Source organism: Arvicola amphibius, chromosome 8, assembly GCF_903992535.2.
Source record: "Arvicola amphibius chromosome 8, mArvAmp1.2, whole genome shotgun sequence".
In the NCBI taxonomy this organism is placed as follows: Eukaryota; Metazoa; Chordata; class Mammalia; order Rodentia; family Cricetidae; genus Arvicola; species Arvicola amphibius.
The window spans coordinates 72,857,214-72,873,144 of NC_052054.1; the positions used below are offsets into that span (position 1 = coordinate 72,857,214).

Here is a 15,931-nt window from a genome sequence, read left to right on the forward strand (position 1 = left end):
AGGGACCTTGTCTTTCTTCTCTCCCCACCCCGCCCCGCCCTTGTCATCCTTCTCTCCGTGTTCCCCAGCATTCCCCACACAGAAGCTGGTACACAGTAGGCACTCAATACAAGCTACACAGACACGGGAGTCCCGTTACCTAGCAGTAACTTTCCAAGACCTCATCTCCAGGCATGTGCAGCGACCCAGAGGGCAAGGAGCCGCCAATGGGAACCTCCCGGGGTGCAGAACGCAAGGGCAGGGCCGGAGGGCCAAGCTCCACGTGCGGACTGGGGTGCTCATCGCGGAGATTGAGATGTAGGAGGCAGTGACGCCAGCCTCGGCGGATCTCCAACTGCACCTGCAACGCGGGACGCTCAGGGCGGCACCGTTCCCGGAGCGACCGCCAGGAGGCGCGGGTGGGCCGACCTCTCCTACCTCTTTGTTGATGAAGCAGTAGAGCAGGCTCACCAGAAAGCCCTGCCAGAATAGGAGAGATCAGATCGCTGCTGTGCAATTGATCCCAGCCCCAAAGTACTGTGGCTGTTTGCCGCCCTGATCAAGGTACCGAGTACACCTGCTCACTGGTTCCCAGCTCCCTGCATTGGTCCGCCCAGGGGCTGAGAACTGGGCCCAGCAGTTGAGGGTCCAGAGTGTGGAAACCTATTCCCTGCTTTCCACATTTGGGGCAAGCTACTTAACCACTCTGTGCCTCGATTTCTTCGTCATGAAAAATAAAGGTGGTGGTTGTCAGAATGAGGTATTTATGTGTAAACAGATGTGGTGCAGCCGGGCAGTGTAGTGCACCTTTAATTTCAGCATTCACAGGCCAGGTGAATCTGAGTTTGAGGCCAGTCTGGTCTATAGAATGAGTTTCAGGATAGCAAGATATAGTGCTTAGCAATAATAATGAATTAGCTAATTAATTAATTTGGACTGTAGAGATGGCTCAGCCATTAAGAGTTCTTGCTGCTCTTCCAGAGGATCCAGGTTCAATTCCCAGCATCCATAAACATCTGAAATTAATCAGCCACCTCCTTCTGGCCTCTGTGGGCACTGCATGCACATGGTGCACAGACATGTGTAGTTAAAACATCAATACACAATAAATAAGTAAAAATATTTTAACTAATTAATTATGGGGCTTGAGGTTTGCTTGGTAATGGAGCACATGCTTAGCCAGATGGAGACAGTACAGGTTTGAGCCCCGTGCCTAGCTTAAATTAATTTTCAAGTCAGTTATGAACATAGGCTGTTAGGGTGGCTGGAGAGACGGCTCAGTGGTTAAGAGCATTGGCTGCACTTCCAAAGTTCCTGAGTTCGATTCACAGTACCCATTTATAATGGGATCTGAAACCCTCTTCTGGCATGGGGGTGAACATGCAAATAGAGCACTCATACATAAAATATAAGAATAAGTAAAAGCTTTTTAAAACTCATTTTTTTAAAAAAAATATTCCTGGGCTGGAGAGATGGCTCAGAGGTTAAGAGTACTGAATGCTTTTCCAGAGGTCCTGAGTTCAATTTCCAGCAACCACATCCTGGCTCACAACCATCAGTAATGAGATCTGGTGCCCTCTTCTGGTGTCCAAGCACACATGCAGGCAGAACACTGTATACATAATAAATAAATAAATCTTTTTTTTATAGATATTTCTTATGCTGGGTAGTGGTGGTGCACACCTTTAATCCCAGCACTAGGGAGGCAGAGGCAGGTGGATCTCTGAGTTTGAGGCCAGCCTGGTCTACAGAGTGAGTTCCAGGACAGTCTCAAAAAACCAAAACCAAAAGCAGACAACAAAAAGATAATCCTTATGATTTTCTACAATCCTATCAAAATCTAATTCAAATCACATACATCCTCTTCCAGGAGAAAAGAAAAACAAACGCTCAGGGAACTGGCCCCTCTCGATTCTGCTCCCGTCCCCTGCTCCTGCAGTAGCTCTGCAGCTGGAGTCACCTCACCTCTCTCCATCACACGAGCTGCCCTCTGGCCTCAGGGATGCCCCAGATATGTGACGGGCTGTTTACACAGGGTGTTTGCTCCTTGTGTTTCCCACAGAAGGGGGGACTAGCCATTTGTGGTTGTAGCTCAGTACGTAAGTGCTCCATCTGCTCTTGCTTCCTTTAATGAATGCACATCCTCCCAAGGGAGACTGGTACTGTGCCCACTTCCGAGAGGAGAAGACTGGGACTCAGCGGGTCTATCAGGGTAGGGTAGCATCAGAACTGGTCTCCCATTTGGAACAACCTACTTTCTTAAATTCTGTACTTTAGGCTTGTCTCTCTCTAGCCCCATCCAAAGGTGAAGAAAACCTTGAAGTTAGCAAATGCCAACTAACTCTGCCCCAGCCCAGTCCACCCCACAGCCCTTGCTCCTCATCCCGTCCCCACTCCCTTACCTCTGCCCCAGCCCAGTATAACCCTAATTAGGTATTTTCTGACCTATGCTTACATGATGAAAGCCTGAATGAATGCATGAGTAAATGAATGGATGGATGGATGGATGAATGAATGGGTGAAAGGATGAATGAATGGATGGATGGATGGATGAATGAATGAAATCCCATGGGTGCATTCCAATCAGTGGCTGCTCAGGTGGATGATAGTAGCGCTGTGCCCTGGTGGAAAGAAAGGCCCCAGTTGGGAGGGAGGAACCCATGCACCCTGTCTGAGCACCTGAAAGGAACTTAGGAAGATTTCAAAGGCCAGTTTGGCAAGGCGCAGGGCGCCTTCAGCCTGTTCCTCCATCACGGGAGCAAACACCACCTCGTGGACACCCAGCAGGGGCACCAGCGTCAGCGTGGACCGAGCCAGCCTGGGAAGAAAAGCTGTTGGTAGTCTTCACATCCCTGTCCCTGAACCTGGCCCCGTCTGCCTCCCCTTAAGGTGAGGGCCCTCACCTTAGTCGGTAGTCGGGGCACCGCATCTGCCGTGTCCTCAACTTTGACAAGAGGATGCCAAGGATGCGGATGAAGATGAGGAAATTGATCTGTGAGGAGAGAGATACTGAGCCCAGAAGCCATTCAGTTCGGGGGTAGGACGGGAGGTTGGCCTTCCGCTTCCCCAGAATAGGAAATCCCTGAACACAGCCTGGAGTGGGCGATACTGGCCCTACCAAGATGGTTATTAGGATGGGGGTGCGAATGATCCACCAAAAGGCTTTGACTTCGTTGCGTTCCCAGCACCTGGAGGAGGCAGGGTAGAACTGAGATACACAAATCTCCCCACCCACAACCACATCTAATCAGGCAGGGTCCCTCACCAGGCCCTGCCCACCCTCTTTAAGGCCCACCCACATTTCTTTAAGACCCACCCCATCCTGCTTTTCAGGAGACCTCCTAAATCACCTTTCCCAGCATGTAGCCTCTTTAGAACCCGCCCACATTCTCCACCTGATCCCGTTTCCATCCTCCCCGCCCTGATCCCATGTAGCTCCGCCCACGACCCAGGCCCCGCCCCTAGGCCCTGCAACTCACCGCGTATTCTCCAACAGGTACCTGACGATCACCCAAGGAATGACGAAAAGCACGGGGGCCCCTGTGCAGATCCCGATCCCCGCCCCCCACCCCGCCGCATCTGTCAGCGTGCACACGAGCCCCTTTCCAGGCCCAAGACCCGCGGAATTCCTCAACGAGGGGGTGGGAGGGAAAGGCAACGCGGATCGGCGGGACATGGGGGAGGCGAGATGCACTGGGCTGGACAGAGGGTTGGAGGGCACGGAGTTAGGGCTCACCCCAGCCAAGAAGCAGGTAGCAGCGGAAGTTGCCCTTTTCTGAGCCTCCTACAATCACCAGCAGATGGTGCAGGTACACACCCTCCACCAGCAGCCAGGTGTAGTTGGCACCCACGCAGTACTGGGTCACGATCTGGGCCGTGCGGCAGGCAGCTAGGGCCTAGGGAGCCATCAGACAAGAGAAGTCAAGGCAGAGAAGTATCCCCAACTCTTTCACCAGCAGCCTCATCTTTATTTATTATTTGTGTGTATGTGTATGTGGTAGTAGGCCTTGAACCCAGGGATTCCTATTTGTTAGGCAGGGGCTCTACCAGTGAGCCACACCACAGCCCCTCACTGGGGGATTCTAGGCAGAGGCTCTACCACTGAGCCACACCCCAACCCCTCACTGGGGGATTCTAGGCAGGGGCTCTACCACTGAGCCAACCCCAACCCCTCACTGGGGGATTCTAGGCAGAGGCTCTACCACTGAGCCACACCCCAACCCCTCACTGGGGGATTCTAGGCAGGGGATCTACAACTGGGTTACATTCATTCCTCTTCTCTTTGAGTCAGGTTCTCAATACATTGTCCAGGCTGTCCTTAAACTTGCTCTGTAACCCAATAGGGTCTTAAAATGTCAATTCTACTCAGATTCCCACATTCCTGGGACTACAAGACCTCCTGACCAGACGGGGGTTCATCTCCATCTCTTTCTTGTTTTCAAATGTTTTCCTATGGGTCCCCAGCAGATGGTTTATCTCACCTTATTCACTTTCTGTTAAGGACTCTCCCACACTGACACCCTAAACAACTGGCGTTTTCTAGTTCATCTCCACAGTGGAGTACCCATAGAATCCCAATAAATAGCCTTTGCCACTCTAGCTCCTAAGAGCTGAACTCCTGAAGAGATAACTCGGCACTTAAGAGCCCTGGCTGCTCTTCCAGAGGACCCGGGTTCAATTCCCAGTACCTACACTGCAGCTCACAAGTGTCTGTAACTCTAGTTCCAGGGGATCTGACACCCTCTTCTGGCCTCTGGGGGCACCAGACATGCGCTTGGTGCACACACACACACACACACACACACACACACATTTATATATAATACATATATTTAGGCAAACAGTCACACACATAAAATAAAAATAAAAATTTTGAATGTTGCCGGGCGATGGCAGCACACACCTTTAATCTCAGCACTGGGGAGTTAGAGGCAGGTGGATCTCTGAGTTCAAGACCAGCCTGGTCTACAGAGTGAGTTTCATGACAGCCAGGGCTACACAGAGAAACCCTGTCTCAAAAAAAAAAATTAAATACCAGGCTATGTGACCACAGGTGCACAAAGAGCAGAGACCTTTCAGGAATTGGTTCTCTTTGTCCATCTTGTGGGTTCTGGGGATTGAACTCGAGTCATCGGGCTTGTTATCCAGTGCCCTTATGCACTGAGCCATCTAGATGTGCTTTTTTGTTGCTGTTATTTAATGTGCAGAGGTGTTTTGCATGCCTGCCTGCATGTCTACACATCGCATGAGGGTCAGAAGAGAGCACAGATCCCCTAGAACTGGAGTTAGACGTTTGTGAGCTGCCATGTGGGTGTTGGGAATCAAACCAGGGTCCTCTGCATGAGAGGTCTGTGCTCTTTACCACGCGTACCATCTCTCCAGTCCTGGATGACGCTTAGTCTTTCATTAGAGAGCCCTGGGCTCTCCTCCAAGACCCTCACATTTCTCTCAAAAAACTATTAAAGTCTTATTTTTACACATCTGTTGTCACCCCTGAGTTTCACCTCCCCATCCAGGAACAAATCGGTACCTTCCAAATCCCCCTCATTGGATTTGTTTTGGTTTTGGTTTTTTTCGAGACAGGGTTTCTCTGCGGCTTTGGAGCCTGTCCTGGAACTAGCTCTTGTAGACCAGGCTGGCCTCGAACTCACAGAGATCCGCCTGCCTCTGCTTCCCGAGTGCTGGGATTAAAGGCCTGCACCACCACCGCCAGGCCTCCCCATTGTTTTTTTCCTCCCATCCTGCTCGCATACCCTCGGTACACAGAGATGAGGAAAGGTACGCTCGCAGACGGGAAACGTCTTGGTCCCACCAGGAAGGAGGAGATGGAGTACCTGGCTCCACAGGGTAAGAGTCTGATCCCCCGTGTAGCGGCCCAGTGCAGGCAGCAGCCGGTCTCGGGTGAGGATGGCCGCTGCCCGCAGCATGAAAGACGTGAACAAGTTCATGTGGATGTAATTACGAGTGCAGTGTAACCGCCTGGAGGATTGGAGAGACAAAAGGGCTGAGAGTCCCTGCAGAGCTGTCCTCCGTCATCCAGAGTCCCTTTCACCATCCCCTAGCCCTTCCCCTCGAGCCACCCCCTGTCCCAACTTAGTGTGTAAACTGAGGCCCACCACACCCAGGCTGGGGTCGCACCTGAACAAACTTAAGATGAGGAGGGCTAGCAGCAGCGTGGCCAGGGACAGGGAGTAGCCGACTGTATACACGACCTGCAGGCGCTCCAGGATCAGTCTTTGGTCCTGGTGGGGACATAGAAGGCAAGAGAAATTATGATTCTTCCAGCTGGTCCAGAGTAGAAGGCAGGGCTGCCCAGTCCCGTCCCCCACCCCCATAGCCTGTTCCCTGTGGGAAAAGTGCCGCTTTGTTCTCTGTCCTTTCAAAGTGAAGCATCCTGATTTTCTCCTTGAAGTACTACTTGTACTATTTTTTTTTTTTTAAACAGAGCTCTGTAGCTTTGGAACCTGTTCTGGGAACTCACTCTGTTTAGACCAGGCTGGCCTCAAACTCACAGAGATCCGCCTGCCTCTGCTTCCCGAGTTGGATTTTCATTACTAACAACCCAGAGTTCTACTCCGTAGAAAGAGGTGTCAAGTTGGGCTTGAAGCTCCCGAGGTCTTTTCAGTTTGCCGCTCTCCCCAGACACCCTAACCTGAATCCTTCATCTCTCTCACCTGAAAGGCCCCATTTGTCTCTGGACTCTCACACTGGGTGTGATCTCTCCAAGACTCCCACTGGCCGTCGCTGCCACACTGGCGGAAGACGTAGCCTGCAGCCACTATGGGAACATAAGGGATGGGATCAGAGAAAGGGGCATGTAGTGGTTCACCACAGTAATCTTGACAATTGGGAGGTCGAGGCAGGAGGATTGCCATGAGTTCAAGACCAGCCTGGGCCCTGGAGTTGGCTCTGCAGGTAGAGTTGTTGGTAGCGCCTGGGACCACAAGGTGAAAGGATTACTGTAAATAGATCTCTTTATTTTATTATTTTATTTTATGTGCATTGCCATGAGTTTTTCAGATCCCCTGGAACTGGAGTTACAGACAGTTGTGAACTGCCATGTGAATGCTGGGAATTGAACCTGGGTCCTCTAGAAGAGCAGCCAGTGCTCTCAACCATCATCTCTCTAGCCCTAAAGTTGATCTCTTATCGTCATACCTCTTAGCATGTGCATCCATACATACACTCAATAAATTAAGACAGGGAAAATTAAGTGTGTGACAGAGCCCAGAGAGCACAGACATTAGGAAACACCAGGCTTGACAGACAGGGTCACGAACGGGAGCAGGAAGGGTTGGGTGAGCTGCCCGGGACCTCACCGTGGCGATACCAAGGCAGATACCAGGGGCAGGGCACCTGGGCAGTGGTGTTGGCGGCCGTGTGGTCCCAGCAGACGTACGTGTCGAAGGACCCGTTACAGACCACGCCTGAGGGAGAGGGCGACAGAGCCAGAGGCTAGAGGAGAGGGGCGGTCCCAATTTTCCTTTCTTTCCGCACCTCCAGGATGCTATCCCTTCGAGGCCACAAGCTCCTCTCACCAGACCTCACACCCTTGCATCCTCCCAGTCCCATCGCAGGCTCCTTCCACCAAATAAAGCCCAAGCCGTATCGTGATTATTTCATCTAGAAAGTTCAGTTATCAAGCTCCACCCAGACCCTGCCCATTGGAGTGCAGGGCCCCGCCCACGACCCTTCCCATTTCCCCCCCGCCCTGGAACTGGCTCTGTAAACCCAGGCTGGCCTCGAACTCACAGAGATCCTCCTGCCTCTGCCTCCCTAGTGCTGGGATTAGGATTCTTTTATTAAACTGAATCCAACCCGGGTCATCACCGCTTACTCGAGCCAAACCCCACTCCACACATCCTCGAAATCGCCCAGATTTTTCTTTTCAGCCACCAGCTCCTTCTCTCAGCCCCTCCCTCCTGCTCGCCCAGCCCTCTAGTCACACCTGAGGGAGGATCTGCAGCCTTCAGGGCCTCCTGGCACTCCCTGCCGTAGAGCTCCCAGCGCTGGTACAGCTCCCCCGTCTGTCCCTCAGAGTCTGTCTGAGAGGAAAGGGAAGGGAGGAAAGCCCCCTCGAGGAGGACAACCCCCTTCCAGGCAAAACACTCATTTTTAGAGATTTGGAGGGGCCGTCCAGTGTTTTACACAGTACTCCTGGGTGGCTTAGAAATCTTTTAGATGAGAAAAAGAAAAAAGAAAAATCTTTTAGATGGAATCGGGGTTCCTAGAAAACCGCCAAAGGATCTGATAAACTTTTCAGAGAATCAGAGGAGGGCGGTGGGTGGACCCCACGGGAGGACGTGTGAAGGAAAGTATGAGCAGAAACCACCAGACTGCAGCGTGGGGACAGGTAGCCTCAAAACTTTCCTTGTGATAGGGGAAGGCTTAAAACCCTCCCGGACCACCGGTGTCTCTCTAGCTCCTCACCTCCGCCCTCTGGAGTGGCAGTCCCCACAGACACAGCAGCAGAAGCCGAAGCCTCAGGGGCATCCTTGAAGGGTGATGGAGACTCCGGCCACTCGGAGGTGGTTGGGTTGGAGGGTCCCAGCGCAGAATCAACACTTCAGCCTCAGCCAGCGTTCACCTGCCAGATGCACAGAGTCTGAGGCCACCCCCATTTCCGCACGTGAGGATTTGGGGTGGGGCAGTACTAGGTGCGGCCTCCAGTGGTTAAGTGGGGCTGGAATCAGCTAAGCGATTCCCAGGCCCTCCTAAGTGTTGCTGAGGCAGCCAAGGTAGAAGGGAGGGGTGTTTGCTGAGGGGCCTGTTGCCCTAGAGCCGTGACCGGCAGAAGCGTCAGTGTCGCCCAGAGGCTAGACAGGAGAGACTCGGGAACCTGGGACCTCCTGGCAGGTGTGGGGATGGGAGGGATAGAAACCATCAGTCAAATCTAGAAGGGAACTTGAAACGACCTTTTGAGTTCCCATCCTCCCAGTGCAAAGCGTTTTTAAAATTAGATTGAAACCATCTTCTAAAACTTTCTTGACTTTGGATATATAAAGTCCAGAGTCAAAGAGACAACGTTTTCCCAACATCCAAATACTGAGACATTAGACCGTGGGTTTCTGACTTTAGCATGCTAAACGCTCTCTGAAAATTTCTCTAACCGCAACCATTACCCATCCCCACTTAGACAATGCGAAAGTGGGGTTTCAAGAGGGAATCTCAGACCTTTATAAAAGAGAGAGAGAGAGAGAGAGAGAGAGAGAGAGAGAGAGAGGAGAGAACGGAGAGCAAATAGCAAAAAATTAGGGGAAAATGTGGGCTGAGAGACAGAAAGAAGTGAATGGAGACAGAAAGAAGTGAGTAGGGACAGAAGAGAACAGGGAAAGAGTAGAAATAAGCCTATCAGAGAGGCAGAAAGAGACAAAGGTAGAGATAGAGAAACAGGGGCAGGGAGGGATAGACCCAGGGCAGGGTCTTGATGAGGAACCCTTACCTGTGTCCAGTCCTGGCTCCCAATCTCCTTCTGCCACGGCTGCCCTGCCTCGCCAGCCTGAGCTCTGCAAGAGGTGAGGGCGCCCCGCAGCCTGGAGTGTTGGAGGGGGCGGGGCCAGGGCAGAACAGAGAACGGGAACGGGGAGCTCTAGGGAAGAGTGGGAACTGGGGAGCAGGCACGTTTATCACAGCCACTCTGTGTCACGTAGGAGCAGCCACACAATTATGGTCCGCCGACTCCTCCCGCCTATCCACCCCCCGCCGGGCTCCAGCCACAGAACACACTATTCCATTCAGCCATTCACACAGTCTCTCGCAGGATTCCAAACGCAGAGCAAGAGAACGGCAGAGACTCGGAGTGCGACTCTGTGAGTAACAAGTTCACTCACAGCTACATAAGTGGGGCACGCTGAGAAAGCCAGTCTTTCACCCACAGCTTCCCAATCAGCCACAGGGACACGCGGCTGTGTGCCCAGGGCCGTCGACATTTCACAGATATGCATCCAATAGTCCTAACACCATGGTCTTTCTGTTGTCATTCTTTGGTGTACGGATATGTGTGAACATGTTCATGTGTAAGGGTGTGAGGGCCAGAGAACAACCTCTGATGTCATTCCTGGGTGCTATCTACTTTGTTTTGGTTTTTCAAGACAGGGTTTCTCTGTGTAGCCCTGGCTGTCCTGGAACTCACGCTGTAGCCCAGGCTGGCCTTAAACTCACAGAGATCCTCCTGCCTCTGCCTCCAGATTACTAGGATTAAAGGGGTGTGTCATCACACCTGGCAGGTGCTGCCTACTTTTGTGTATGCATATATGTGTGTGTGTGTGCCCAAATGTCCTCACAAATGTGGATGCCAGAGATCAACCTCTGGTACCCTTCCTCAGGTGCTGCCCACCTTTCTTTCTCAAAAAAAAAGCACATATACATACACATATGCGTGTATATGTATATATATGTATGGGTATGTATATGTGCACACACACACGCACACACATGCACACACACGCACACACATACACACACACACACATATATATGTATATATGTATATATGAATGACAGAGTTGCCTGGCGGTGGTGGCGAGTTCTAGGACAGGCTACAAAGCTACAGAGAAACCCTGTCTTGTATAGACCTGACTGGCCTGGAACTCACTCTATAGACCAGGCTGGCCTTGAACTCACAGAGATCTGCCTGCCCCTGCCTCTCCAGCACTGGGATTACACACACACTACCTGGCTTTACTTGCTGATGAGAATCAAACTCAGGCTCTATGTTAAGGTGCATCGCAAGCACTTTACCAGCTGAGCCATCCATGGCTCCAATCCTTAACTCGTTTGCTTTGTTTTAGTTTTATGTGTGTCTTGCTTGCATGGATGCATGTGTACCACATTCATGCAGTACCCAAGGAGGCCAGAAGAGGGCACTGGAACTGCAGCTACAGATGGTTGTGAGCCTTCCTATGGGTGCTGAGTACTGAACTCTGGGTCCTCTAGAAAAGCAGCCAGCGCTCTCCAGCCCTGTTTTCTTTGTTTGCTCTTTCTTTCTTTCTTTCTTTCTTTCTTTCTTTCTTTCTTTCTTTCTTTCTTTCTTTCCTTCCTTCCTTCCTTCTTTCTTCCTTCCTTCCTTCTCTCTCTCTCCCTCTCTCTCTCCTCTCTTTTCTTTCTTTATCTCTCTCTTTTTCTTTCTTTCTTTTCTTTTCTTTTTTTCTTTTTTGGTTTTACAAGACAGAGTTTATCTGTATAACAGCCCTAACTGTCCCGAAACTCACTCTGTAAACCAGACTGGCCTAGAATGCACAGAGATCCACCTGCCTCTGCCTCCCAAGTGCTAGGATTAAGGCATGTGCCGTCACCACCCTGCTGTTTTCTGTTTGTTAATAAAACAGAGTCTTACTATATAAACCAGGTGTCCTCCAGCTTTGGATCCTCCTGCCTCAGCCTTTAAAGCACTGAGATTCAAATTTAAATTGCGAAGGCGTGTGCAACCACATCTGGCTCCGGGAACACTATCAATAAATAGCACAGACACCACACTCAATAGAATGAGTCGTGTCAGATTAGCAACCACTAGTCTGCATCCCCCAGGAGGACAGGAACTAGAGAGCTGAGATGTTACCCAGAGCAGGACCTCAGGCAATGAGTGTTCAGGACACAAATGTGTGTGTGTGTGTGTGTGTGTGTGTAGTGATTCACACAGTCATTCAGTCATCTCTCAAACCAAGCTGTAAGTCACACACAGTGTCACACACATCCACAACCACTGTCACCCTGTGACACAGATCACAGTATCCCAGAGACTACACCACTGTTCTGGCCACACTCACAAACCCCAGACATCCCATGTAGGTTCTGGGGATAAAATTCACGTCGTCAGGCTTGATTGCCGACAACTTTAATCACTGAACCATCTTGCTGGCCCACGTCACCTTTTTTATTTTTTTTTTATTTTGTGAGAAAGAATGCTAAATGGTCCAGGCTAACCTTGAACTCATCCTCCTTCTGCCTCCAATTGCCAGATGCTAGACTTTCACCTGGGGGTCACCACTTCCAGCTGGTCCCACAGCCAGTCAGAGTGTCATAGTCACCTGCCCACACACTGTGATTCCCACTGCCACACATTAACACGAAATCTTGAAGTGGTCCCATGGTTACAAGAACCTACATATCACCCATGTTTTTACAATCTCTACTTCTGGGATCTTTCTTCACCCCAGATACAGGGAACATCTGTCCGTGGAGCGTAGGATGGGGAGACTCGGAGCCAACTATGAGAACGCCGTGTCTATATCTCCCCCTCAATACACACCACCAGTTCAGGCTGCTCTCTTGGGATCTGTGTGATAAGTAGGACAGAGGCAAGCCTGCCCATTTTGCAGAGGACAAGCTGAGGCCCAGAGGTCCCAGGAAGGGCAGGGGGTGGCCTGAGGTCCACATCAGAAGCAGGGAGCATGGGGAGGGTGAGGGTCCCCACCGCCTGGCCCCTGGGGGCCTCTGTGCTCTCTGCTCCACATTCCTGGCGCCATGTGGATCCTGGGAAAGTATCTATTCCTGAAGTGGAGTGTGTGAAGAGGGTCTGAGACTGAAGAGCACCTCGTGGACAGCTGGGGCTGGGAGATCCTCTTGGGCTTCAAGAGAGTGAGGGCATGAAGGTCACTGGACTGGAGAGGGAGGAAGGAGTGGGACTGGGGTGCTCAGAGGGGCAGTAAAAGAGCCCAAGTCCCAAAAAGATAAGGAAGGGAAAGATAAAAGGCCAGATGGTAGCTCACACCTTTAATCTGCACTCGGGAGGCAGAGGCAGGCGGATCTCTGGGAGTTCGTGCCAGCCTGGTCTACAGAGTGAGTTCCAAGACAGTTAGGGCTACACAGAGAAACTCTGTCTCGAATTCCCCCAAAAAGAAGAAGAAAAGTCCAGGACAGGCTCTAGAAACTACAGGGAAAGCCTGTCTCGAAAAACCAAAAAAAAAAAAAAAAAAAAAAAAAAAAAAAAAAAAAAAAAAAAAAAAGAAGAAGAAAAGGAAGAGGAGGAGGAGAGACATGAAGGATGGGGAGAAAAAGAGCTTGGTGTGCAGATTGAGGCAGATTGGGGCAGATTGGGGCAAGAAATCCTGAGTTTGAGGTCAGCCTTTACTCCATAATAAGACAGAATTTCAGAGAGAGAAGGGAAGAGAGAAAGGATGGAGGAGGGGGAGGGAGAAGAAGAGGCAGGAGGGAGAGAATGTGGGAGGAGAGGAAGACCGGAAGGGAGAAGGGAGGAAGAGAGAAGGGAGGAAGAGAGAAGGGAGAGAGTGAGCCTGAAAGATGGTCTTGAGAGGGCAGAGACCCAAGGCTCCACACCCTCCTTGAGAAGCTATGGTAAGGTGCCCATGTTCCTGTCAGCCACCCCTTCCCCCATGATCCTGCAAGTAACACAAATGGAACTCACTGAATCACGGCAAAGAAACCCACAGCAACACGCAAGCAGAGGGAGGATGGTGTGTGTGTGTGTGTGTATATACATATATATATGTGTGTGTATGTATATAAAAAAGCTCAGTGAGACCCACTGTGTATGATTAACATCTGCTAATAAAAATCTTAAAAGGGGCTTGTGAGATGGCTCAGTGGGAAAGTGTGCTTGCATGCTTCCCACCAAAGCCGACAGACGACCTGAGTTCAATCCCTGGACCCCATACGATAGGAGAGGATGAACCTACTCCCACAGCTTATCCTCTGACCCCCACTCGTACACAATGGCAGATCCACAATGGCACACAGACACACGAAGATAAACAAATACAAATATATGTGTATTCAATTTCCAAAGATGTTTCTGAAGACAGAGAGGCGTCCTCATGCCCTCCCCCCACTGTCCAGTCTAAGTGACACTGTAGGACAGGAGGGAGAGGAAGGGACATCTGTCTAGGACCTTGACTGGCTCCTGCCCAGCCCTGTCCTCTGTCTAGGGTCCTTGGCAAATCTCCTGAGCTACTCAGCTTCTCCCAGGCTGCACCACGCTGCAGCAGCCCACCCTTCACCACCCCCCAGGAGACTCAGGCCCTGACTACACTCTGCTTGCTTCTCCAGCGTACTTGGCTCTTCCGGTCTCTAAATATAGCCTGTCTCTCCCAGCGGCCAGCCTATCTTCTCTCTGCTGGTCCTCCCCACTCCTCTCTCTATGCTTGCTCTCTCTCCCTCCCTCTCTCTTCTTCTCCCTCTCTTCTCTAAATCCCTCCTGTCTAGGGGAGCCCTGTGAGTTCAAGGCCAACCTGATCTGCACAGCAAGTGCCAGGTCAGCTAGGGCGACATGGGGAGACCTTGTCAAAAGGACCAAACAAAGTCCCTGGATCTCGCCTTTCTCATTTTCTCTAAGCCCACATTCAGGGTTTCTGTCTTTCTGAATGTAGGTACTTTTCTCGTACGTCTCTTCAGTCTCTCACTCGACTTCTCGGGTTTTTTCTATCAGTCTTCCTCTTGCTTTGAATCATTCTCTTTTGTGCTTGTCTTCTTATTGTATTTGTTATTGCTATTGTTATTATTGTTGCTGTTCTGGTCTTTGTGCATGCTAGACTAGTACTCTAACAGTGAACCACACCCCCAGCCCCTCACTGGGGGATTCTAGGCAGGGGCTCTACCACTGACCCACACCCAAGCCCCTCACTGGGGGATTCTAGGCAGGGGCTCTACCACTGACCCACACCCCAGCCCTTCACTGGGGGATTCTAGGCAGGGGCTCTACCACTGAGCCACACCCCCAGCCCTCACTGGGGAATTCTAAGCAAGGACTTTCCAATTAAGTTATAACTCTTACCTCCCACCACCCCAACATACTTATAGCCCAAGCTGACCTCAAAATCACCTCAGTCCTCAGCCCCGTCTCCTGGTACTGTGATTCCAGGCATTAGCTACCACAATTCATTTGTCTGCTTTAAAATCTGCTTTATTTAATTTTGCATCCTGGGAATGCAGCCCAGGGTCCCACACAAGCGAGGCAAGCTCTCTGCTTCTGAGCTCTACCCTGGGCCTATTCTTGTCTTCTAACTTCCCTGAGTCTGTCTTTCCCTTCCCGTCTTGTCTCTGGGTGTTTGTCTGCTTCCCTCCATTGTTCCTGGTCCTGGCTTTCCTGGCTCTTGTCTTTTGTCCCTCTGGCTTAGAGCAGTGACCAGACAGTGCCCCAACTTTGGAAGTGACAGGAGGGGAAACTGGAAAGCCTGTCTTTCCCCCCACGGGGCTGCCCAGCCAAGCAGAGCTGGAGGGCATCAGGCAGGAACCTGGGGTGCTGGCAGATGGTGCAGGGGAAATGAGGCAGAGAGATATGGGGAGCGGAGGCGCCCCATGGGGCCTGAGGCCAGGAATGGGAGGGAGAGATGGCCCCTGAGGTTCAAGACTACAGACATATGGGACTTGAAGGTCAGAGAGCTAGTGAGAAGCAGAGAATGTAATACGGGCACAAAGACACTCTCAGGGAAACATGGCCACCCACTTGAGGCTCTCCAGAGGCAGAGCCTCAGAGAGAAGAGAGGCCAGGAGGCTAGAGTCAGAAAGACAGCTTCACAGTGACAGAGAGCTAGAGCCTGGGAGTCTAACCTGCACACGCAGCCGCACACAAGGAATTCCTGGAGGAAGGAATCCACGGCAGGAAAAATGGAAGACAGAAGACACCCGGAGAGACAATGTCGAGAGCTTTGGGATGTGGCTCAGTGGATAGCGTGCTTGCCTAGCATGGGTGAAGAAGCCCTGGATTCGATCCCCACCAACAAGCAAACCAGCTAGTGCAGATAATCCCAACTCCACGGGGGTGGGGTGAAGGGTGGAGCCGGGAGGGTCAGAAGTTCAAGGTCATTTTAGAGTGTTCAAAGACAGCCTGGCCAACAGGAGTCTCAGTCTCCAGAAAAAGTCAAGGGTTGATTGAGTTTCAAAGTGATAGGACATCAGAAACAGGAAACCAGGGAGACAGGGACCAGGCAAGACAGAAACTCAGAGGGAGGGCACCCACCTAGAGTGAAGGACAAAGATACAGAAATATGGCAGTACC

At 51.3% G+C, this 15,931-nt stretch overlaps 1 protein-coding gene across 1 annotated transcript; it reads right to left on the reverse strand.

Moving 5' to 3' along the window:
- Positions 1-139: 139 nt before the first annotated feature.
- On the reverse strand, positions 140-8,472 carry Gipr (gastric inhibitory polypeptide receptor). Its single transcript, XM_038340553.1, has 13 exons — positions 8,410-8,472; positions 7,928-8,024; positions 7,299-7,406; positions 6,654-6,757; positions 6,118-6,221; positions 5,814-5,958; positions 3,716-3,875; positions 3,459-3,519; positions 3,098-3,167; positions 2,883-2,971; positions 2,659-2,797; positions 418-459; positions 140-340 (listed from the first exon to the last, which is right to left on the reverse strand). The coding sequence occupies exons 1-13, from the start codon at positions 8,470-8,472 to the stop codon at positions 140-142; spliced, it is 1,383 nt and encodes a 460-aa protein (XP_038196481.1).
- Between the last annotated feature and the right edge of the window lie 7,459 nt (positions 8,473-15,931).

Bases quoted from the DNA above. Each gene is read 5' to 3' on its own strand.
- Gipr (XM_038340553.1), bottom strand. From the start codon at position 8,472: ATGCCCCTGAGGCTTCGGCTTCTGCTGCTGTGTCTGTGGGGACTGCCA. The intron at 3,876-5,813 runs GTACTCCATCTC...ATGGCTCCCTAG, and splicing joins CTCTTACCCTGTGGAGCCAG to GCCCTAGCTGCCTGCCGCAC. The intron at 3,520-3,715 runs GTGAGCCCTAAC...GGATCTGCACAG, and splicing joins CTACCTGCTTCTTGGCTGGG to GGGCCCCCGTGCTTTTCGTC.